The 24,395-nt window shown below is 39.9% G+C and overlaps 1 protein-coding gene across 12 annotated transcripts in view; it reads left to right on the top strand.

The window, feature by feature from the left end:
* Positions 1-24,395, top strand: part of ARMC8 (armadillo repeat containing 8) — a 108,090-nt gene that overhangs the window by 30,560 nt on the left and 53,135 nt on the right. For 5 of the 12 annotated variants that reach the window (XR_003096464.1, XM_025216825.1, XM_025216826.1 and 2 more), the window contains 4 exons: positions 4,748-4,890; positions 4,986-5,083; positions 17,514-17,606; positions 24,143-24,202. Coding sequence is in view for 11 of the 12 variants with exons in the window: in XM_025216825.1 (XP_025072610.1) it covers positions 4,748-4,890; positions 4,986-5,083; positions 17,514-17,606; positions 24,143-24,202 (394 nt within the window). In the remaining variant the exon portion in view is untranslated. The other 7 variants (XM_014525239.2, XM_014525235.2, XM_025216827.1 and 4 more) reach the window with 7 other exon arrangements.

Raw genomic sequence — 24,395 nt, 5'->3', positions numbered from 1 at the left:
ACGCGACACTGGTCAGGCCACAGCTGGAGTACTGTGTCCAGTTCTGGGCACCCCACTTCAAGAGGGATGTGGACAACATTGAGAGGGTCCAGAGGAGGGCCACCCGCATGATTTGGGGACAGCAGGGCAGACCCTACAATGAGAGGCTACGGGACCTGAACCTGTTCAGCCTTCACAAGAGAAGGCTGAGGGGGGACCTTGTGACAGTCTATAAACTCACTAGGGGGGACCAGCAGGGCCAAGGGAAGTGGTGCTGGCTCCTACCCTGGGGGTCTTTAGGAAGCGGCTTGATGCCTACCTGGCTGGGGTCATTTGAGCCCAGTTTTCCTCCTGCCCAGGCAGGGGGTCAGACTTGAAGATCTACAAGGTCCCTTCCGACCCTACTTCTATGATTCTATGACTCCCAGGGTAGGAGCGAGCACCACTTCCCTTGGAAGTTGGTTCCAGATCCTAGCCGCCATGACTGTGAAGTAGTTCCTCCTGATATCTAGCCTGAATCTACTCTCAGTCAACTTATGGCTGTTATTCCTTTGAGTAACGTACACAGCTCCTTTGAGACCGTGCTCCCAAATAGAGAAATACTTAGTAAGGTTATTGCCTACCTGTGTGACCATGGAGCAAACAAGCTTGGCAACTTTTTCATGATAATTGCTCCCCCACTGCAGGTGGGACACTTACCATACTATACCAACATTGCAGCCTTACTTGTAGGTCTCTAAGTGGCTTGGGGTGGCCTCTTGCTTCATACTATATTATTACCACAGCTGTGGTCAGCGGGGCTGTTGGAGCTGTTTGGGAGGGTTTTGAGTGAAGGCTGTGGATAATAATTTCTCCAGTGGTGAAGGGTGAGAAAAGTTTCTGTAAATACTTGGTCAGCTGATTTCCTGTTGAAGTGCTCATTTTAATTCCGCTGAGATTTAATTATTTTGTTAGTGAAGAGTTATGTGCCTGCTGCTTTGCATAGGATCCTTTTGAGTTGTTTACGTAGGTATGAATGAGTGGTGTGTGCACATGAACTGGTGTGTGCACATGAAAAAGGAATTGGTTTGAACAGCAGCATGGACTCGGTGCGCCCAGGCATCTGTTACCCTCTCCTGAGTCTTATCATGTGAGCCAAAATAAGGGACATAGGAATATATGGTATTTTTACTGTGCAGATTGGCTACAGAAATATCATTTTAGAGTTCCTTGCCAACGATGTCTTTGACCTTCCAAATCCATTGAGCTCTACTTAAAAGTGGGAATGGCCTGATTTTCTAATAGGCAGCAGTGGAACATCTGAAAGTTGCATCAAGCGTAGTAAGTTTTGTCCTCTTAACACTTGTGCAGCCTCACTGAGACTGAGTAAGTGTTATCAAATATTAGTACGTTGCAGGTCTACAATGGACTTTGCTGATCAGTGGAAGAACCTTCCAGTGCATGGGAATTGTGGGCGATTCAAAGCCATTGTTCTGAGCTGCAGCTGTAGAAGAGTAGGAGATACCTTGGTTGGCACGAATGGGTCTTGGGGTCTTGACAGCCAGGAGAAGTTAGAACAGCCTTTGGGTTATTCATATTTAGAATGTGGCTTTGCTGGATGCTTCTAGGATTTGGGGAGCACAAAGAGCGCGGCCCCACACTTGGCGTGTGCCCAGGAAAGCTTGGCACAGTCCAAGGTTGCTCAGTCTTTAATTGCTGTTCACAGATCTAAGTGGTTAAAAATCAGTAAACAATATTCTGTGTACCAGAAGGACTGGGATTCAACTTTGCTTTTCCCAATGTTAATGGGATTAAAAATACTAAATGCTGGTTTTTAGTTCTAAGGGAACAGTGAAGATCTCATGCTTTTTAGAAGTGAGGAAATGCCACCTTCTAACTGATTTTTCTTCTAATAAGCAGCATCAAATTTGAGTAAGACGCAGCTAGATCTACATAGTTCCCTTAAATTGAACTTGAAGTTAAAAATTCTCAATGCCAGTTACACAAACACTTTAATTCCCTAAAAGAAGTATCTGTTCTAAGTGATTTTTGTTGACATTCATAAACATACGTACCTTGTATAAAATTCTAGGAAGTTAATAATGGACAAGTCACTATGCCAAAAATGATAACCCAAAAGGAATAGTTAGAGTGGTTCTGACATAACATAGGTTTCTTGAGAGTTATCTTTTAATATGCTTTTACCTTTGTGGCAATCAGTGAACATTTATAAAGTACTTGTTCAAATGGGAAGTGATAGAAAAGGTTGGGCCTACCATATTTTCTCATGTACAACACACTTCTTTTCCCCCAAAACCAGCTGCTGGAAATGCGGTGTGTATTATAAGCAAGGAAAAGTAGTAACAGGAGTTTGCTGGGCAAAAGCTAAAGTAAGTCTGCATGTGATCCATGGGGAGCAGAACAACAAATGGGCTCAGCCTCCTAGCTGCTGCTACTCAGTGACTTACTAAAAGGAAGCATCTTTGCTTCATTCTGCCTTTCAAAAACAAGGTGCGTATCTTATTCTGGGCTGTGTTGTATGTTAGAAAATATAGCATTTTATACCTAGCATTGTGACTTGTAGGAGAATGTGCCATTAGGTAGGTACCAACTCACAGCTAAAACGTACCAAATCCCTTCTGTCTTGTTATTTCCTCCCATATAAATATTAATGGGAAGACACTTAATAATCACCTTGCTTTTGAGTGCCTGGGGTGCAAGACTCAAGTATAATGGGATAAAGATAAGAGTGGAAGGAGAATGTGTGAACTGTTCACAGTTTCTTGCCTTCAAAGTATTTTTTTCATCTGCACTTCTTTAGCTATTTCTAAGTGGTATTTCTCCTCCAACTAAATTGGCAGCTGTTCTGTAAAACCTGCAAAACTTGAGATTTATTTTTCCTAAGGCGGTGCTTATTGTGGTGGTTCTCAACTGGAGTTAATTCCTTCAGAGGTGCTGCAGTGTGGGTGCTGCTGCGGCCACGTGGGACTGCCCCTCGTGCAGCCAGATCGGGAAGGGCCGTGGCCCAGGCCTGTGTGCCTGGTTGTGCGATAAAGCTGCGGCAGGTAGAAGTGCCCTGTCTGTCCCTGAGTGGCATCTTCTGAAAAGAGGTTATTGCTTCTCAGCTCTGAAATTACCACCCACTTGAGACCTGTCAGAGCTTGAGCCTGGCCATCTTTCAGAAGTGGTGTAAGACAATTTAGGCAGGCTTTTAGCAGGGGGGTTAAGCTTTGGGTATTTTGGGGGTAATTGTTTTATTATTTTATCTGTTTTTATGACTTCGTTATTGTAAGTTTATGAGCCTTTTTGGGGAGGTTGGTGTAGAAATCAAAATAAATAATTTTCTTCATCATAGCACTGATGGCCAGTTCCTGCCCCTGCTGCCCCCCTGCCCCCATATCCGCCAAATCTGTAAATTCATGGAGTTGTTGATGTCTCTGGATTCACTCAAGTAGTGATACCAACTCTGATCATTTGCCTGCCTGCTTCTCTGTTGACAACCTGGGCAGGGGTGCACCCCATCCACACTCATAAAGCTTCCAATTTTTCTACTTTTAAATCCTTACCATCTACCCTGATATCATTCTACTGCAGTGCTTAGAAAAAGGCAATTTGCTGGTTAGATAAATAGTAAGCTGTAATGTTTGGGGTTTTTTGGCATTGTTTTGGTAACTGTTCCTTTCAGCCCATATGTTGGATCCTGCCTGCCATACAGACTGAATTCCCTGGGGAAAGGGTTTTCTGTTTCTTGTGCCGCCATAATGCAAACAATTGAAAGAAAAAATAAAAAAAGTTGGACCTAAGGTTAAAAGAACATAAGTGGTGTAGATTTAAAACTACTATAGGTTGGTGTTGCCCCCAAAATAAACATTACAAACTCAGAAATTTTAAGGATTACACATCCGTGCACGTTAGGATATGCTAATACATAATTAAAGTATTTGAATTGCTGTAACTCTGCCCTCTAGTGAACATCCATAATCATATGTTTGATCAGGCATTTTATGCTTTTGTATCATAATAAATTAAATTGATCTTTAAAGACAGTTTTTCCTTTCCTTTTTCCTTTCCTTTCCTAGTGTTGTTCCAGGTAGAGCATTGTTTCATAATGTCATTTACTGGCCTACAAATCCTGAGAGAACTGCTATGTGAGAACTTTCATCCAAAAAACTGTTAATGCCAATATTATATAGTTAGACATTGATATCCTTCTCACCATTGAGTTATGTCCATTAATGCTAATGGGTTAGCAATACCTGATAGTCCAGTCCAGTCTGGTTAATTCATTGTTGAGAGAAGGCTGATTTCCAGGCAAAGTTAGGAGAGTTTCTGGTGATTAATTCTGTAGCCATTTGGGAATAATATGTGGGGACACTGATTTAAAATGAGCAAAATTCCTCAGAATTTGCTACCTATATTTGTAATTTTTTGTGTTGTACCAGTATCTGGTAGGAAGCTTTCCAGTGTATCAACAATGTTGTATTGTTATTGCTACTTTTCTAAAAAAAACCCGAAGCAACACATTAGCTTTCCATGACAGTGGAAAGTCGCATTTATAAGACTTGGATTTATAACAGAAGCATTTATGGTGAGAAAAAAACCAAAAAAAAAAATTGAATGATTGTTATAGTATGGTTGTTTTTACCATCTTTTTTGGCTTTTCCTAAAGGGGGAAGAGGGAGAGGAGTTATGTACTTTTCATGTGGCAGATTGCAGCTGAACTTCACATTATGCCATTATTCGTTCTCTTCACTTTGAAATGTTCTTCTGTAAATAATTCTTCCTACAGGTTGCTGTATTTGCTCCAGCAAGAAACCTCCAGCACAGAACTGAGAACTGAATGTGCAGTGGTGCTAGGAAGTCTTGCGATGGGTACAGAAAACAATGTTAAATCCCTGCTAGACTGCCATATTATCCCAGCCTTATTGCAAGGTATCTTGGCTTTTTTATAATATAAACAATACTTGTTTTAAGTATGCAGAAAGGTAGAAGCTGAGCAACACCCTTTTATTTATTTAAATTCACAGGATTACTGTCACCAGATCTGAAGTTCATTGAAGCTTGCCTCCGATGTCTTCGCACCATTTTCACCAGCCCAGTAACTCCAGAGGAACTACTGTACACAGTAAGTTTTAGGCAGATGAAACTGTGCTCTGTTGTACAATATCAGTTTGTGCAGTTCAGTCTGTGTTATCTATGCACTGATGTTGTCAGTCTGACATTTGGGTGGGGTACTACTAATAGTACTATTGTTTCACACACAAGCTTGATGCATCTAGATAACCTTAAACTGAGTGTATGGACACGAGTAATCTATAGAGCATGAAAAGGGGGCAGAACTTTATTGCATGTTGTTTGTTCCATGGTAACTATTAGTATACCTGCTTTTATCCTGTAAGTGGAGTGGTTTACTCTATCAGCCAAACTGAACTAAACCACTCCAGCTTAGCTGGAGCTGGGTAAGAGTGGACATGCAGGGAACAGCTGTGGCATGGTGTAGTTTCCCCTTCTGATTCTTTGTAACTTGTTCATTTGTCCATATCCTGAGGATGTTTACTTTTTGCAATGGGAGATCATGGTAGCTACAATGATTAACAGCTGATTAATTGAAAACTGTAGCTTTCTGGTCTGTGAAAGAGGACTATGGGAAAAAAAGCCAAAAAAACCCCCCCCAACCCCCCCCCCCAAAAAAAACCCCCAAAAACAAAAACAAAACAACAACCCCCAAACAAACCAACCAAAAACCCCACCACAAACTGGTGTCACAGAATCGCAGGTTACACATCTTATTCGCATCATACAACATTGTTCCTGCCTGTCTAAAAGTTAGTGTTTTTGCTCAGTGGTAGCCACTTTGTGTTTTTTCTTAGAGAATCTACACTCTTAAGATTTGTTTTCTGCTGATAGTTAACTTTCATTTTCCTTTCTTTAACTGGTAGGAGAGGGTAGAGTTAGTCCTGCAGAATGTTTGCGTCTCTTGGATCATCACTAGTTATAATCTATCTTGACTCTCAAATCCTCAGCTGAATTTTCCTGGCTGCCCCTTAGGGGGAAGGAAAAACCTTCCAGTCATACATTGTCCAGTTCTATGCAGAAAATAAACTTGAACTCCTAAGGTGCTGCTTTTAATTAGTTTTCAGAATAAAACCGCACTGTAAGCTGACATGTTTTGCATGCAGCTTTATGCATTGAGGTAGTGCAGGCACCAAATTCAGGTGGATATTAAATCCAATTTTTTTTGACAGCTTGCCCTGTTGACATCACAAGTTTGGATGACTAAAGTGCCTTTTTTGGGCTGCTGGAACATTTATGTGGCCAGCCAATGTTGAAAGGCTCTCTCAGAGTCCTCGGGTAGGAACAAAGATGTGGGACAAAAATGTGTAGTGAAAGCTACCCAAATAAAATGTTGTGCTTCTGGCAAAACTGGAAGAGAACCATTTACTTTCCCCCACATTGAGTCTCCTTGTTACCTTCCCCACCTCCCTCTTGCTTACAGGCACATACTGCCTTCCTACCACCCTGTCTCCCAAGCAGCCGCAGATTGTAAATGGTCAGTACAAATTAGAGACATTATTAAATATAATTAAAAAATAGTTGATATAGATAGTCTGCAAATGTAAAGAAAAGTAATGATTGAGCATGAGTAGTGAGAAAAGAGGGAGAGACCTATTCACTTCCCACTGGAAAACTTCCTCTGGTGCTTAAACCCCACTGGAGAAAAATCTCCCAGCAACTCCATGTGAAATGGTACCAGGACACAGTCAATATTGAGAAAGAAGGGTAGGTTTTATCTGTTCCCAACTCTTTGCCCACCACCCAAATCATAAGCATGGAGAAATACCTTGCTCCCTGGAGTGATCTAGCACCTGATTTTTATTTTCTGAGATTCTGTAGAGGCCAGAAGTTGGTATCTTAAACACCCATAAATTATATGTAAGTGGAAAAACAAACTTCAGTTGTTCTTGTGTCTTTCCCTGAGGCACTTACAGAGATTACTGTCAGAGGCAGATCAATAATCCATCTGGTGTGGTAGCTTCAGCTGCAATAGCAGTGCTGGTGTCCTGAAAATACGATAAAGATCAGCAATATTGGGACTGAGCATGAGGCAATAAGATAAGTCTTCAAATGTATGAAAGGTTGCTGTAAAGAGGGAGGTTATGCTCCTCATGTCATCTAGGGATGGGACTGAAAGCAACGGGCTTAAATTGCAACAAGGTAGGTTTAGATTGTATAGCAGGAAGAACTTTCTAACTGTAAGGGCAGTTGAGCTCTGGTGTTAAGGCGATGGTGTTAAATTTCCATTGTTAGAGGCTTGTAAGATCAGGTTAGAGAAACATTTTCTTCATTAAATAATGGCAGAACTTTTACCTGCAAAAGTACTGGTGTGGGACTGTGATCCTTGTGATAACACCACTAGGTACCATATCTGGGGCACTTTAGTAGTGGACTTGAGCATTTTTGGCTTGACTCCATTTGTGCGGGAAAGCAGGATGCAGCTGCTTTCTCGTATGAATTGTGTGCAACTCCTCAAGCAATATATAACCATTGACTACAGGCAGTGGGGAAAAACAATGAAACCTTGTGTATTCCACCAACTCCTTGTAGCTACACAGCTGAAGTAGAGAACAACGTGGGACAGTGAATGATAAGAGCAAATGTTGGCTGTGTGGTGGGTATTTCCTGGGAGCTTGCTAGTAGTACAAAATAGTAAGGAGAGATGGGTGAAATGAGTTGGAGATCCTGGAGCAGCAAGGACCTCTAGGATATAAGGGTAATGTCAGATGCTTGTTTGACTGCCTTTTGGGTGAACTACAGTGTTTACAAGGTCACAGTAAGGTTTGGTGATATTTGGCATCTCTTGTCTATGAGATAGGTGATGGAATTGCCAACAGCACATACCTCGCTTTGAATCAGGGAGATCAGAACCCGTATGAGAGCTGCAGCATGGTGCTACAGGATTAGTGACTTCATCTTTTTGAATGAGACTAAACCTCTCAGGTACCTTTGGATAAATAGATTAAAATTTGAAACTTGAATTCAGCTTTTTCACTCTTAGGAGTTAAGGTTCTGATGGAGTGTGTTATTTTTACTGGCTGAAGAGAATATGTAATTGGAAGAGACCTGCAGTCTGATCCTCAGTACTTACTGTACTGTCTGATACTAAAGAATTAACACTTCCATGAGAGTTGACCCTGTATGTGGGTGAAGCCTTTAGTATTTCTGAATTCAGCATTCTGATTGGTGCTATAGCATGCTTATTTTGTGATTTTATTTTTTTTAAAACAACAAAAAAACCTTCCAGAACATGCCACATTGGAAGAAGAGTATTTGTTACCAGTGCAACAAATTTCCCTTCCCTCCTAGTGAGTCTCTGTTTTTGATTTCTTTTCTTTTTTCCTGTGCAAGTTACAAAGGCTTTTTCTTTCTAAAGTAGATCTTATTTTGGTATTTCAGGACGCTGCCGGGGCGCGCGCGCCCCCCCCCAGTCTTCAGCTCCCTTTGCATTAATTCTTCAGTCTGCTAGCTGTTTACACAGTCTGACCAGAATGTGACAGGCCCTTAGGTGATTTATGCAGAAAGGGACAGAAGTTGCACACAAACTGATATAAGTGATCAGAAACTTTCAGATCTGTAATGCAACAGATGTTCTGTGCATGTAAACTGCTTTCAAAATGGCTGAAACTGGTTTAAGATAAACCTGGATGGATGTAGTATCAGACTTCACTGATTTAGGTTAAATCGGTTTATTGAACTTCTGTACCAGATCCCAAATTCAAGCTAACTCGCAGTCCCCCAGCATCCCAGTATGTTTTGTACTCCCCTGCAAGTCCTCCTCTTGCAGGGTGGGTGAACTAGCCTTGGGCCAAGCTGTCTGCTCCAGCCAAGCAGGGACGCATGCTCTGGCGCCCCCCAGCTTCTTGCCTAGGCCACTGCAGGCATGTGGCTGCATTTCTGGAATCAAAAGTGAATGTCTGTTCACTTGCTTATTTGGTTCAGTCTATGCAGCTTAGACTAACGTGTGAAGATTGAATTGATTCAGCCTCAGGCTTTTTGCTTATCTGTACTTAGGCAAAGAATGAAGAGTATGTGAGGACATTTTTCCTTGGTCTCTATTCCTGTGTGTAGCATGTCATGATTACAGGCAGCTCCTACACTGGGTGTATGTAATGCCATGAATGTTGCCTTGGCCCCCCTCCCTTTGTCAACACGACATTGCAGAGCTGGTGGAATGCAGCAGGGATGTGGAATAGTCTTGTGTAAGTCAGGCCACTTAGTGCTCTGGGAGCTGCTCCATGCCCTTCTCTGACTTGTGGCTAAAAGCCACATTTTGGCCTGTAATGTCATAATAAAGTGCTGCTTTGTCCCTTTTCCTAATTCACTAATAAAGATATGAAATAAGACCAAACTTAGCAGTGATCTTTATGGAACCCCTGTAGACATTTTCCTTTAGTTCAGGGGTGTCGGAATCATTTGGTCCCGTAAGCTGGCTTGTAGGCCAGATGTGCACCAGAGACAGGGCCGTTCCTGATTAGCATGGTTAATTCAGCTCAGCATGTAGTGGTCCCGCTCTGGGGCTTGCATTGCATGTGACACTGGGACTGGACCCAGTACTCTGGGTGTTGCATGCAGTACAGAGAGTCCAGGGCTAGACTGAATTGTGGCCAGGGTGCTGTGTGCATCATATGTCCCATGCCAGATGCCTTTGTTGTGTGCAGAGGGAAGGGTGCAAGCCCAGAGTGTGCAAACCTAGTGCCTATCTTTACATATTTGTGCTTGCTTTGTGTTTGACTTTTCATCTGTGAAAACCTTTTCTGCTGCACAAGGCTGTTGCTAAAATAAATGGTTTGATAAGCCTCGGAGGTTACCGTGATGGGATGTATAGAAATGCCCATGAGGAAAGGGAGTGATTTCCTGTTTTTCATGAGGTAAGGATGGCATGCAAAGAGAGACAAAAGTGGGGGGGGACACACAGAACAGTGAGGATAAAACTAATTCATGAATTATTGCTTCACTTCCTGAACACTGTCCATCCTGCACTGAATGGAGGGCAGGTGTTTTATAGAAAAATGTGTGTTATCTAGCAATTAAAGCTATTCTGCATACATGCTAAGGGGCACAATTAAGGTAGTCTGTATAACTTTACTTAACTTGGGCTTTATTTGCCTTCAGAATGCTTGATTTTTTTTTTTATTTTTTTTTTAATTTTCTTTTGAAATTTTTTTTCCCTACTATTTTAGTAATTTTTTTTTTAAGACTAACATATTTTGAAACTCGATTCTCTTGTGTGTTAGTGGGGACAAGGAATGGAAAAATCCCCCAAATTCTGTTAAAAGCAATCAGGGCTTGTGGTAAAGGTGATATCTTTTATTAGACTCGCGAGATTTTTGCCAAAAAAAAAAAATCTTTAATTGCAAGCTTTTGGGCACAAACACCCTTTATCAGGCATCAGAGAGAAGATCGTAAAAGTTCTCTTGGATAGAAATGGAAGGTCATATTTCATAGGATTTAATAGAGGAATCAGTAGATGCAAAACTCCTCTGGGCAGGCAGTGCTTAGCTGGTAAGGTATCTCTCAGCTCTCTTAAGTTTTGTTATTCACCTGAAATGCCTTGCCTGTTCTTCATAATTAGGCTTTGAACCCTGGACTTCCCTCCCAGTAACGCAGACCTCCAGCACTTAAATTAAAGGATTAACACACTAGCTGTCAGCAGGAGAAGGCTTTTAACTATTTCTGACCAGCCACTCTAGGAGAATATGTCATAAACTTTAAACTGAATACCCCAATGTACAAAGCAGTGTCTCTGAGTGTGTAGATTTGGCAAGTTCATTCTGAGGTATGTTGTACTTAAGTATTTGATACGTGATTTAGTGAATAACTTAGATGGAGATATGGGTCCTCTTCCCTGTTTATGTAAAATTCTCTGAGTATGAGACCTAGCTCAGTAATATGGGTTAAGAAGGATGGTATAAAGGAGATTACTAGCAAATGGGAGTCAGGGCATGTCATCCTGCTTTCCAGGTTTTTGCATATTAAAATAAATGAACAAAGCATCTCATTTTCACTGGACCTTTTCCTGTCTGGGATGGTAATAACTAATAAGCCTTTACAAATCCGTACCTGAAGTGACCAAGGGTCATGTAGGAAGTTAATTCATCTCCTACCCCTAGCATCCCAACCCCTGGGCCGTACTCCTCCTATGTAACTGCTTGTTGCATCTGTTGTATTTAACATCCTTGAGTTCTCTGCTTCCTTAAGTAAGGATTCTTGGAAAAAAGTTTTATATCTTTAGAGGAGAGGCACTTCAGACAGACAGAATTAAAGGAAGATATCATTCGTACATAATTCACACCCAATCCTACAAAGTTTGGCGCTTTGTCTTACTGAGAGGAGAACTGAGGCATTCTGTTGCGCAGGCGTTTTCTTTTGGGGACAGGTTTTTTCCTGCTCACTGTCCTAAAGCTTCCTGACAGTAAGGAACTGGGTGGAATTTTGAAACGGCAGCATTTTTGGTTGATGGGGCGTGAGCATCGGGCTAGTAAAGAACTGTGCTTGCGCCTGAGCTGTTTTGCTGTTGCTTAATGGCTAAAGAAATTAGAGCTACAAGTATTTCAGTAAGAAGCTGAGACCCAGGACTGAATCGTTTCAGGAAGGTATCTCCAAGGAAGAAGAATTTTGAGCATGTAGTTTGATTGTTTGCTAAGGTGTGGGTGAAAGGACTGGAAAGTCATGTCAGCAGAATAGCAGCCTGAAGAACCTTTCCTGCTAAATCTGAAGGGGACAGTACAAGAATTTACTTATTCCGGGAGGCGTAATTATAGACCAAGATTATAAACAACTAACATGTGTGTGTTTGTTTTTATAGACCAAGATTATAAACAACTAACATATATGTGTGTGTGTGTTTGTTTATTGTGGGACATTTTATATAACTATTCCTACCTGGCTACTAGGATTGGCCACAGAAATGGAAGCATTTATTTTGATACCTGCTGGTAAAGTTAATTAAAGCAATTCATGGGTAAATGCAGATTAAAACGCATAATTAGATCAGGTGGAACAGTGCTCTCTACCTTGTCAGTATTTGGTATCTGTCAGTATTTGGTACTTCAGATTTGCCATGAAAAGGATATTCTTTATTGTGAGGCCAGTTATTAGGAAAAAAGTGAGAGTTCAATAATAAAGCTGTTTTGAACAGAGGAAGCAAGCTTCAGTTTTGTCTCTACCAAAGCTAAGCATAACTACCTGTGGCAAAACATACTGAGAAGTCAAGACTTGCTGTGACATTACATTGACTGTAAAAAAGGGGGAGATTGTGTTTATGAACCAGTTACTTGCAGCTAGTCAAGAAATGTAGCCCTCTCTTATAGCAGTTATTTACTGCTGGTTTTATTATTACAAGCTGTCATTGCCATAAACAAATCAGCTATTTGTCATATTTATAGATAAAACTGCACAAGTTAGTAACCCTTTTTAAGCATTTACCAGTTATGTTTGTTGTCTAGAGAAGCTTCAGTATTTGACAGAATATTGACTGCTGCAATCCTGTACTGAGGATGGTTCAGTAGATGCTTTTTGATTGCCTTAGAGTTTGCTGATCTTTGCTGTTTGAATTATTAATTATTTAGTATCTACATCTGACAGAAAATCTTACCACGGCAGCTAAAGTGTGTGTGTATATTACATATAAAAGAAATTCTTTACATTTCTTTACATATAAAAATATGTAATATGTATATATTACATTTATATATATGTATGTGTGTGTGTTTGTTTGTTTATTGTGGGACATTTTATATATATATATATATATATATGAATATATATATATGAATTATGTATATACACACACAAATTCATATACAATATTTCTTCCAATTGTATATAGGTGTACTGTTAACTTGAAAGTGTGATAATTTTCAAGGCTAAAATTTATTATGCTCTCTACAAATTAATATTTTACATTACATTTCAAAGCACTGCAGAAATTTTAGAAAATATCAGATTGGTAGAAATCCTCTGACAGTGCACCTGGAGTTAAAGTTTGTTGAGGTGTTAAACTAGCTTTTGACAGTAGTAAGGTTTTTCTGTAGAGGCTGAAAGAACACTTTCATTTATGCTTGATGGTTAGTTCACTTCAGTGACTCTAATTCCAAGTTTAAAAATTAATTGAGTGCTTAAAAGTAGAAAAGCTTATTTTTCTCTTTCAATCTATAAATAAAAATGAGATCACAGAGAATGAGTTTTTAGTACTAAATCTTGAAGGACAGTGTGGTCAGACATGCATCAGTTCAGTTCACTATTTTGAAGTAATACTTCCATTACTTAATCTGTAGCTTCAGATGCAAAGCATGTTTTGCTAAACTTAACCTTTATTTATCTATCAAATTTAAAGCACTTGTGTTTAAATGAAAGAGGGCTGTCTGTTCATTTTTCATTGAATTGTGGTTTCTGTCCAAATACAGCTGGGCATAAATCATGAGCAAAAACATTCATTATCTAGTAAATAAAAATTAAAATCACCTTTTTCAAACATTTTTTTTCTTTTAATTAAGTTATATGTTATTCAGAGAATGTTGTATAATTGGGGGGGGTGTGTGTGTGTGTGTGTGTGTGTGTGTGTGTGTGTGTGTGTATATATATATATATAAAAAAAAAAATAGTATCTCTTCCTGAAAAGTGAAAAGAACAAACACACTGAGTATAAAGATTATATATTGCTGAAAATCAATGTGTTTTAATAGCTACCAATGGAAACAACCTGTCTTCAGGAAAAGAATACTCTTTAAAAAAGAGTGAAGATGCAAACCATGATTAAAATTAGTGATTTGAACTGAAGTATTCTATATGCTGATTTTAATCATGATTAAAATCTGTTGTGACTTGCTAGTATATATAGTTTGAAAAACCTGTACAGTAATAACCTAAAAGAACAGTGCACATATATTTTAAATTTAATATATGAATTGTATTTTAAGGTAATTTAAACAAAATTTAAGTAATGCAATTTGTGATGTTGAATTTCTTAGTAAAAACAACAATGACATTGATTTTAGTACTTGGCCACTTTTATTGGTAGGCTATTTCTGTATTTGACCCTGTAATCTTATAAATTAAAAGTTCCCACAACTCATTTTGGCATGTTTTGTTTGTAAGATGAGTATTTATGGTTCATTTGGAGTGCCCTGGCAAAGTAGAAGCGTACATTTATTGATATTTTTTCCTGCTGTAGGTCCGTTAAGACAACAGATATTGATATCCTTCTTTCAGCTGATGGAGTGAGAAAATCAAACGAAATTTGTGATCAAAGGGCTGGTTCTGGCTGAGCAATCCAGTTTACTTCCCATCTCCTGCCGGAGCAACAACTCTTTCCAGTTAAGTTAGGCTTTGTAGTTTGTTTTTTCATTTTCTCCTTCTGATTCTTCTTAAAATGAGGACTAGCTAGCCAGTTGCATCCTTTAAAGGGATTTCATGGTTGTGGGGCAATCTTTTTGTGCCCAGTTTGGAGCTTTTTGTGAAGAATTGCCAACCCATCCTGAAATGTATTGCTCTTTCTTGAGTCCCTTATTTTTAAAAATAATTTTGGCATAAAATGTCAGATCACAGCAATTTTGCTGGGCGTCCCTCCTCCCAGAAGTCAAATACCATGTACCATGTGATTTTGTTGTGTTCAACTGTACTGCAGCTTAATATCTTAAATTGCACATAGTGGGTGAACAAGGGCAGGATTCCATTTCAACTTGTATGTTTTGTAAATTTGTTGTCAAAAGACAACACAGCAAAGTCATAGGAATTATGTAACTTGTTAGTCTAAACAAAAAAAAAAAAAGTGTCTCACTAGTTTTCAGGACTCCAGATGAGTTCATAGAGTTCTGGAAAAATATTCCTGGGAGTAGGAGGAAGGTTGCATATATGGATCATCAGATACTTACTCTGCTTTTTTGGTTCCAATGGATTGATTTTTCCCATTAAATGTTGCCCATTAGAACAGCTAGTTTGCTGAAGTGTGGCAGGATGCTAATGTTTGTCAGGGAGAATTAAGTCTCCAAACCCCACTGCGCTGTCTCAAGCCGCAGGGGTAGAAGAGCATGCCTAAAGCATTTGTGCCTTCCCCACAGGTCCAGGCATACATAAAGACTGGCTGTAGTCCTATTGGTTCTAGATTTAGTGTGCTCAGAGCTACCATGGGGATATCTCTGCACAACACTTACTTAAGGCACTGCACTGCACTGCCCCTGGGGTAGGGAAGGGGAAGTTGGAGGGAGGGGGAGCCTGGAGACCCTGACTGCTTCTGCAGCTGGAACAATTGGTGTAGTGGCAGTTGACTGGGAGCCACAATTTAACCTCTCACAGGTCCTTGGGCTGTGAGTTGGACAGCCCTGACCCAGATCAAAACATCAATAGGAAAATCTTGCACAGTAACTTCACTTTTGTGACCAGGTCATGTAGAAGTTTCACAATACCATTCCATCTCAGGATTCTTATGCTGTTGCATGACGTCGCCTCATCTGTCTCGGCACCTTTCCTGCTGCTTCCCTTGAGTTCTTAATTTTCCATCTCCTGTTTTCACCTTTTCTTAGATAAATCTTGTTTGGCCAGCCAGAGCAAAACTAACCTTGATACGCTGCTGTGCCCAGAGACGCAAAAGGAACAGCCAAGGAAACTAAGACTGATCCCCCCCGCCCAAGGGCATTCGATACAATTTGAGAAGTCTTTCTGCAAATTTTTTTACCTTTAAGATGCTCCATGCAGGTTCATAGAAGTAGTAGGGAAGTTTGTGTTAAGTGTAGGTTTCCTTGGGCTTTCATTAAAAGTTGTACAAAAATCTTGTTGGTCTAATAAAAGAAATCATCTCTACTACAAGTCCTGAGTACATATTTTAATTGTTTTTTCCTGGCATTGATGTTTTGTGGCAGACAGACAAAATCTATTAAAAAAAAAAAAAAAAAAAGTCCTCTCTATTAGCTGGCTCCTGGAATACAAACGAAACCAAGCCCCTTGATTATACCAAGGTGGTATACCCAGCTACTATTACTTTCTCAACTACTGTGACACATCAGTGGAAATGTGAAACTTATGACATCTAGAGTAGCTTCTCTGATCCTCGCAACACTTCTTGATGACTCCAGCACAGTCAGTTTCCCTCTAGTCAACACACTAGGGAATTAATCCATGTTTGTAATGGCACAGACACAGAGCTAATTTTCTGCCATAGGAGTCAACATAGCAGCCACCTGGGAGGGGGGAGAAGGGCATCATGTTCGTACTTGGTCCTCTCTGCATAAGCAGCCAAAAAGGCTTTGTCTTATATACAGAATCTTCCTTGAAGTTGGGCTTCCATGCTCACTAAAACTATTATTCTTTCATTGCATCTACCTGAATCCAAGACAACTTTGAATTTAAGATGACCCCTCCCACCCCTACCCCCCCCCCAATAACTAGCTTTTTTATATATGAAAAAAGGCTGCCAGGAGGAGGAGGAGTGGGGGCACGCAGCTATTGTGGCTCTGACTCTGGCCCTGACCCAGGCTTGGGGCTGGAGTCAGAGCAGCTTGTGCCCCCCTATCCCCTGACCTTGTACTCAAATCCAAGATGAGGAGATTTCCTCCTCTATGCCAGGGGGATGGGGACCCTTGTCTTGAATTTGAGTAAATACAGTAGTACTATTCTGGCTCCTACTAAGATATATTACCCAATACATATTTTAAAGCTTTCTGTGACTTGTTAACAGTCTTTCACTATTTTTTCACTTACCTCAAAAGTGCTTTAGAAGAGACAGGATTGAATTGTACAACAAAACCTATAAGTAAGGAACTGGTAGCAAGATAATCTTTTGGACTCTGATTTACTATGATTACTTTGTGTTTTGGTTTTCCCCACTGTGCGTGTGCGTGCGTATGTGTGTGCACTGTTGTTGCCAGGGAAAATCTTTGAACTGGATTGCTCAGCTGGAAGGCCAGTGCCACTAAATTTTTTTTTTTTTTGTTCTCCTATCTCCAATTGTTGGTGGGAGGATAGAATATCTACTGTCTAGACTGGCACCTTGTACTGCCACTACTACCTTTCCCATTCCTAAGAATTAAATGAAAGCAGATAAGAAGGTAAGTAGATGACCATACTGGTAGAAAATGTTGTTAGGGGATTTTGTCTACAAATATACAGAGCTTTTTATTCAGTATTTGCTGTCAAGTGACAGTTTGTTGTGAGTGAAGTTCCTCTTCTTTCCCTCTTTTTCTCACTAAACTGATAACTTAGGTGAAGATTTTCAGAGACACAAATCCAGAGTTAGATGCCTAACTCCCTTTGACTTGAGATGCACATTGGACCTTAAGCTGCCCCTTGTGCCTTTTGAAAATCTCCCCCTTAGTAGTTTTATGGCCTAGACCTGTTTCCTTGTGGGTCACAGTGGAAGAGAGAACAGGATCATGTATTGCAGATTAGTGTTGTTTATTAAAAAAGTTGAGGATGCAGCTTTTAACTAACAACAAATTGCTGACTGATGGTGCTGAAGTTCTTAGTTTTAATGTTGTTTTTTTTCTTTTCTGACTTGTTTCTAGGATGCTACAGTTATCCCCCACCTTATGGCACTGCTCAGTAGGTCTCGATATACACAAGAATACATATGTCAGATCTTCTCACATTGCTGCAAAGTAAGGAAAGAGAATGCATATTCTCTGCAAGAGTTCTTGTGTTTCTGGCATTTAGGAAATTGTATAAGACAATGTTGCCTTCTCTGGCTGGGTCAGTAGAACAGCGATGACGAAACTTTTTTTCCCTGATTTTCCTAACAGGATTTCTGGGATAACAGGCAGATGTTGCTTTTGAGTAAAGCAAAATATGCTAATAAATATTTTGAATAGGGAGTTTATTTACAAAAAAAAAAATTAAGAAAACCAGAAGTCAGGCAAATATTGAACTTCATCACTTATTTAATGAATTCTATAGATTTCAGTTTTTTAGTAAAAATGGAAGAACCCACTTTTACTCAGACTGCCTCTCTGCTCTCAAGTCAAACATTTTTATACCAAGGAAGATTTCTCACAATATGTTGCATCAAGAGTGAATACACTCATTCCCAACCACAGCGACAGATTTATCCAACTGCGGCTTGCTTCTTATTACCTGCTTGGCCAGTTCTCCCAATGGGGAAATTTCCTTGTCTCATTTTTCAAAAGGATTTTCCAGTCCTACAAGCCTGGAGCTATACTGCCTAGGAGGGGCCATCCCCTTGACGCTCTTTCCCTTTTGCATTTGACACCTTACTACCCAGTGACAGAAATTTTGCTACTCTCTTCTTCCCTCTGTGTTTGCCAGGTCAGCCTGCCCAGTATTCCCGATTCTAACACTGTTGCTCTTGGTGGTTACCAGCCCTTAATTGTTCTATCATAATAGTTGTTTCTGCAGAGAATTCAGTGTTGTTTGTTTGTTTGTTTGTTTGTTTGTTTTAAGGATTGCAAAAACCCTTTTCCTTGCAGGGGTTTGTTTAAGACCAAAGGGTGAGATGCTATATTTACAGTATTATGAAATATCTCCTAGAATGAGTGGTGAAAAAATTCTCCAGTTTTGAGTAATTTGCAAGTATTTTTCCCCCAAATGTATGTTGATGTCTCTACTTACCTAGCATGCTACATACAGGATAGTGAAGTGTGTCCTTATATCAAGATTTATACTCTTACTCAGTCTATATGCAGTGGCTATACCTATACATTTACTCATGGATTTCTGTTTTGTTTAATTTAAACAATGTCACTATTTATTTTAGTTTTCAGTGTATCCAATTCAAATGCTAACTGTCTTTAAAGAGACTTCCATTCAGCAAAACCATTGGATTGACAAAGCAAAATATTACAACACAAAGAGAACCCCAGACTGATGTGCAAGTTTGTATCAAGTCTAGAGTTAATATGTTGTAAGAACTTGGAATTTTTAAAAGAAAAGAACTAATAGCTTTTGTCTATTTGACCACTGATCTCTTAGGCAGAACCTTATTTCAGTAACATTTTCATTAATCCTGCTCGTCTTGGGGCCTGGTGTACACTAAAAGATTTCCTGGCATGGCTATGTCGGCAAGAAATGTGAAAAGATAGGATCCCCTAGCTGATGGAGCTCTGCTTGCAAAAAGGGGAAACCAGAAAAAACAAGCTCAGCATAGCTGGAGCCGCCTTCTTGGCCTAGCTGGCTTTGCTAATGCTGTTCAGAGAGGTGGCATAGGTATGCTGATAGGAAAAACCCTTTTGCAACTGCAAGCTGCACATATGTGACTGCATACATAGCTGTTGAGGCTTTGTAACATAGATAAGCCTTGGCATTATTTTTTAAGAAATAGGATTGTCCAGTTGAATCCAGTTCTATAGGACCCATTTATAGAGAAAAATCAGAACAACCGAAAGATCTCTCTCTCTCTCTCTCTCATTCTTTTTTTTTTTTAATAAGAAAATTCCAGTTTGAAGGGTAAGAGTGAACATATAGTTTGGGAATGCCAGCTTTATAACAGAAATGTTGTTTTGCTACAGGTGTTAGTCCATTATTGTCCAGGTGTTTGCCCAGTATTAGTGGTATACAATTCTTGGAAGGCGTATTTTAAAAGCAGATAGTTCAGCAACATAGCCAGATTAAATGTATGAACTGTCTCTTTAAACCAGCCCTGTTCTGAAAAGAATGGCTTATCCTTAGCAGTCCAAATGAGCATTTTCCCTTCTCTCGTAATCCTTTCCAGCTCTTGTGCATCATAAATATTTAATGAACAAAATCAAAACCCCTATTCACTTAAAGACAAAAGCAATACAAAAAAATCTTTTGTGTGCAGTATACTATTTTGAACTGAAAAACATCTGGAAAATACAATGAATATTTTGAAAACTTACAATTTTCCAAAATGCTTAAGTTTTTCTGCAAGTTTGTGACACGTATAGAAACATGAACATGTACTGCCCACTGAATGCTGGAGTGTGAATGACTAGAAATAAAAATCAGTATGCTAAATACAATGGCTGTGATATGGAATAAATATCAGCACCATAAAAAGAACCCCCACCCCAGCATTTTAGAGTAGGTAAACAGCTCAAATCATACAAAGAAAAAGAGAACGACTCTAATATTTGATTCTTTCAAAACTCCTGAAGCTGTTTCTTAAATTGGTTGATAACTCGTCTTTTTTTCCCCAGATGAGTACAGTTGTTCATGGGAAACTGGAAAATTGCTTCTTTTTGTTTCCTCTGTCTCTCTCACTTAGCTGCTTTGTTTCATATGTTTCAGATCTGGTCACTAAGACAAGTGCTCTCTAGTCCTGTGCCCTCAGACATCACACAGCACTAAGCATCTTGATAGGTCAGAGCAACCATACTTCCCAGGGTTTTTTCTGTCTTGCACAGATAGGCAAAATACTTTTTATCACACACGTGTTATTAAACAAATACTTCTGAAAGCATCAGCATACCTGTGGCAGGGGATGGAGCTGAGCTTATTTCATAAGAACTACTGCCTTTCCCTAAATAGACTGTGATTGAGAGAGCTTTGCTCTTTTTGACTTCATGGGGAAGGAAACAAGTTATTGTGAGTGCTGACTGCAGTTTAGCTTCAACATTTATTCAATATTCTGCTTTTAGTGCAGATTTTCTTATTCTTGTGCTGTGTTCTGGGCAGATGGGCCTAAAGATTATCAAGCTAATGGACACATCACTACTTCTAAGGAACCACAGCTCCTACAGGCTCTCCCACTTTTCCCCAGGCTATTTCCCTTCTTTTTCTTGGAGTGTTAATTTGAGGGGAAACTTCTCTGCCTATCTGCTCCTTTTTCCCTCTCTTCCAGCTCAAAGCTTGCACTGGAAACATTCTTTAGTTGGAAAGTCCTTGCTCAAAATTGTTAGTATGCTTTCATTCTTCTTTTCCACATGCAACATGCCGTGCTGTTTTAAGTTAAAACTAAGAATCATGGTAACTGGTAGAGAATAGTGTGACCCTGGTGAGACTGTGCCTACTGAAGGAGCATTGGTTCTCAGTAGATGTGGGATGCTGTTTCTACATACAAATCCAGAACAGGCTAATATAAACAAAATCAAGTTTTGCACAACTATTTATGTGCAAATCATTCTGAAATTTCATAGATTTCATAGATTCATAGACATTAGGGCTGGAAGGGACCTCGGAAGATCATCGAGTCCAGCCCCCTGCCCAAAGGGCAGGAAGTCAGCTGGGGTCATAGGATCCCAGCAAGATGAGCATCCAGTTTCATCTTGAAGGTGTTCAATGAAGGCGCTTGAACCACCTCCGGTGGCAGGCTGTTCCAGACCTTGGGGGCTCGGACAGTAAAGAAGTTCTTCCTTATGTCCAGCCTGAAACGATCTTGAAGTAGTTTGTGACCATTCGACCTCGTCATCCCTTGGGGCGCTCTGGTGAACAAACGTTCCCCCAGATGCTGGTGGTCACCCCTGATAAACTTGTAGGTGGCCATCAGATCACCCCTGAGCCTGCGCTTTTCCAGGCTAAAGAGCCCCAGGGCTCTCAGCCTGTCATCGTAGGGTCTGCTTCCCTGACCTCTGATCATGCGCGTGGCTCTTCTCTGGACTCTCTCAAGCTTCTCCACATCCTTTTTGAATTGTGGAGCCCAAAACTGGACACAGTACTCCAGCTGCGGCCTCACTAAGGCCGAGTACAGGGGGAGAATGACGTCCCGGGATTTGCTTGAGAGCAAAAATAAAAATGTTTGTGCACTCCCTGCTCCTCCATTGCAGAAATCTATTTTAATCCGTTTTTAAAAACACACTTATTCTCTAAAGCAATTGGCTCCAAAATGTGGTACCTCTACTTTTGCTATTTACACACTCTCCTTTTTCATCCCTAAAGCTATTTCTTTCGGATTTGGGGGTTCCCAGTTCCTGTCATCTTGCTTTAGTTCAATCTATTCTAGATGGAGCTTTACCTGACGATTGCCTAAAAACGAGGCGCTGAACGCCGCTGCTTAGCGGCGTTCCTGTCAGAGAGTGCATTTTGCACGGGTTCTGTGATTTGGATTGACATACCACTTGTTTCTGTATAAATATGAACTCGCCATTTTCTCAACCTCCTGAAACCCTCAATATTTTGGATCTTGGAAATGGCCCGTCTCCTTATATGGTACTGGAGCAGCCGCTAAAGTTAGAGAGAGAGTTTTGCTAAAAGCTCTTTCCATTCTGGTGTTAGAAAGGAAAAAGGAGAATTGGCAATTGGGAAATTCAAGTGCAACTGCTTTCTCCGCTTGGTTCAGTAGAGGCAGAGTTGCTTGCTGGCATTCAGAACTCACTCTCTATTCTCCAAATAGTTTTGAAAAATAACAGGGTTCAGAAGGATGCCAAGGTGGGCTAAGTGGAGAAACGTGAATGTAGTGGGTAGGGTGCGTGAGAAAGTCTGTTACTAGAAATGGATTTACCCTGATCTTGCAAGCTGCTCTGCAAGGGGGGATTCCTGCCCTGCAGGAAATCAATGGGGTCTGTGGGATGGAAGGGACAACCCAGCTTTTGGCATATTTTCCATACTCTATGGACCCCTGGATTTGCAGTTTAGTACATCTACACAAACAGCCATCTATCTTATTCTCATCCTTCTAGAACCACATGAAGGCTGTCACTCCAGCTCATATGTTATTCAGAGTTAATTCAGTGTCTGCAATTTTAGTCACTATATATGGATAACTATAGGAAGCTGAGTGGGGCTCACTCCGCTACATACTGTACAAATGTTGTCAGACACAGTCTATTATGTCCAAGTATTGTGTCCACATTTTGCAATAGTTTTAAAAAAAGCAGGCAGTAGTTTCCTATTCTTTTGGGCTCACAGCATGTTGTCTGCTGCAAATCTCTATTCACGTTCTTACAGGATAACACAGTGGTGTCACATTCATCATTAAATGAATTAACCGTTAACCCTATATTTACACTCCTGCTATAAACAGAAGCTTAATTTGCTGCACTGACAGTCGGTTGCGTGCCATTTGTATCTTTTCTGTGCTATTTGGTATTTATATAGCACTCAAAAGTCACTAAATGCTTTACATATTAAAAAATACAAGTCCCCATCTGGAAGGGTTTTCCACCTTATAGCTCAATTCTGTAAGCAGGGGTCCAATGTTGCCCCTGCTTTTCCTCCGGCTCCCCACAATTGCATGTTGAAACTTACTTTAAAAGAGCCCTCGATGTTGAGGCTTTTACAGGGAAGACGGCATGAGTAAGCAGTTTTTACTATTTTAATTGTCAAGTAAAAGAATGAAATGTTTATTTAAAAATACCTTTTAAAAATATATGGCTGTCTGATTCCAAAATCTGGGGAGAGAACAGTGAACCTTTAATTTGAAGGTGTTTGCCATCACTCTTTAAGGAAGGGGTGGTCAGTGATTCCAAATCAATGACGTTCAGCCATGTGTGGAAACCCAGCACGGGGATTCTGAACTAGTGAAATCTCCCGTCTCTATTTTGAGGATGTAAGTGCAATTTGACCAGTTCAGCAGCTTTGTGCTAAACTGCTGCACAAGGTTACGTGGCATCTACAGAAGTTTTAAGAGATTTCCTGGTACCAACAAATTATTTGTCACATTTGCTCTCTTGCTAACTTTGTTGCCAATCAGCTTGGTTTGACAAACTGAAAAGTAACAAATGAAAAATTATTTGGGAACAGTTTCTATTCCCCAATCACTACATAATAATGACATTTGCCATATAAGTGATGCATAGAATTAGCACATACACCCCAAAAAGTAACAAAAACAATTATCCCTCATTATTGATTAAGTATACAGAAATCTTCCTGTCTCGATGCAAAACTACTTATTACTATTTATTGCTGAATAAGCTTCACAGTGGAGTTCTTTAATTGTGGCCTGTTAACTTGCAGTTAGATTTTTTTTTTTTTAAATTTGTATGCATATAATATGCAGACCTGATTTGTGTGCTCTAGCATCATAACTGCATATGCAGATTGGGTATGGTTACATGCACATGTCTGACAACTTAGCTAACTAGCCATAAGTACACACAAATCCTTATTTCTGTATAGAGTGTTGATATTCGCACATATTAGGTACATCTCTGAACATCTGGCCAAGTTAACAAGATAAATGATATTTATCAGGTGACAAAACACAATTTAAGCAAAAAAAACAACAACTTGGTTTTAATTTCATTCATTTTTTTCACATCTTTTAATATCTGTTCTTCAGCTCCGACACTGGCATAGCTGCGGCTTTAAATCATCGCCTCAGCCACTTCTATGTGCCAATGTAAGTTGTTTTCCTACTGCAAACATGGTATTTTAATTGCATTTTTAATAGCTGTCAGTGGTAGCAGCTGAAGCATCTCCTAAAGCACAAGATACGTTATATCTTAAAGTCATTTTCATCTTTTTCTAGAAAGAGCTCATTTTAGAGAGTTTCTGAAAATATTTTTCATAATGTTGCTGAAAAAAAGAACGAC

Source organism: Alligator sinensis, unplaced genomic scaffold (assembly GCF_000455745.1).
Source record: "Alligator sinensis unplaced genomic scaffold, ASM45574v1 scaffold1264_1, whole genome shotgun sequence".
NCBI lineage: Eukaryota > Metazoa > Chordata > Crocodylia > Alligatoridae > Alligator > Alligator sinensis.
The sequence above is the reverse complement of the archived record's forward strand: the minus strand, read 5'-3'. Positions and strand labels throughout refer to the sequence as shown.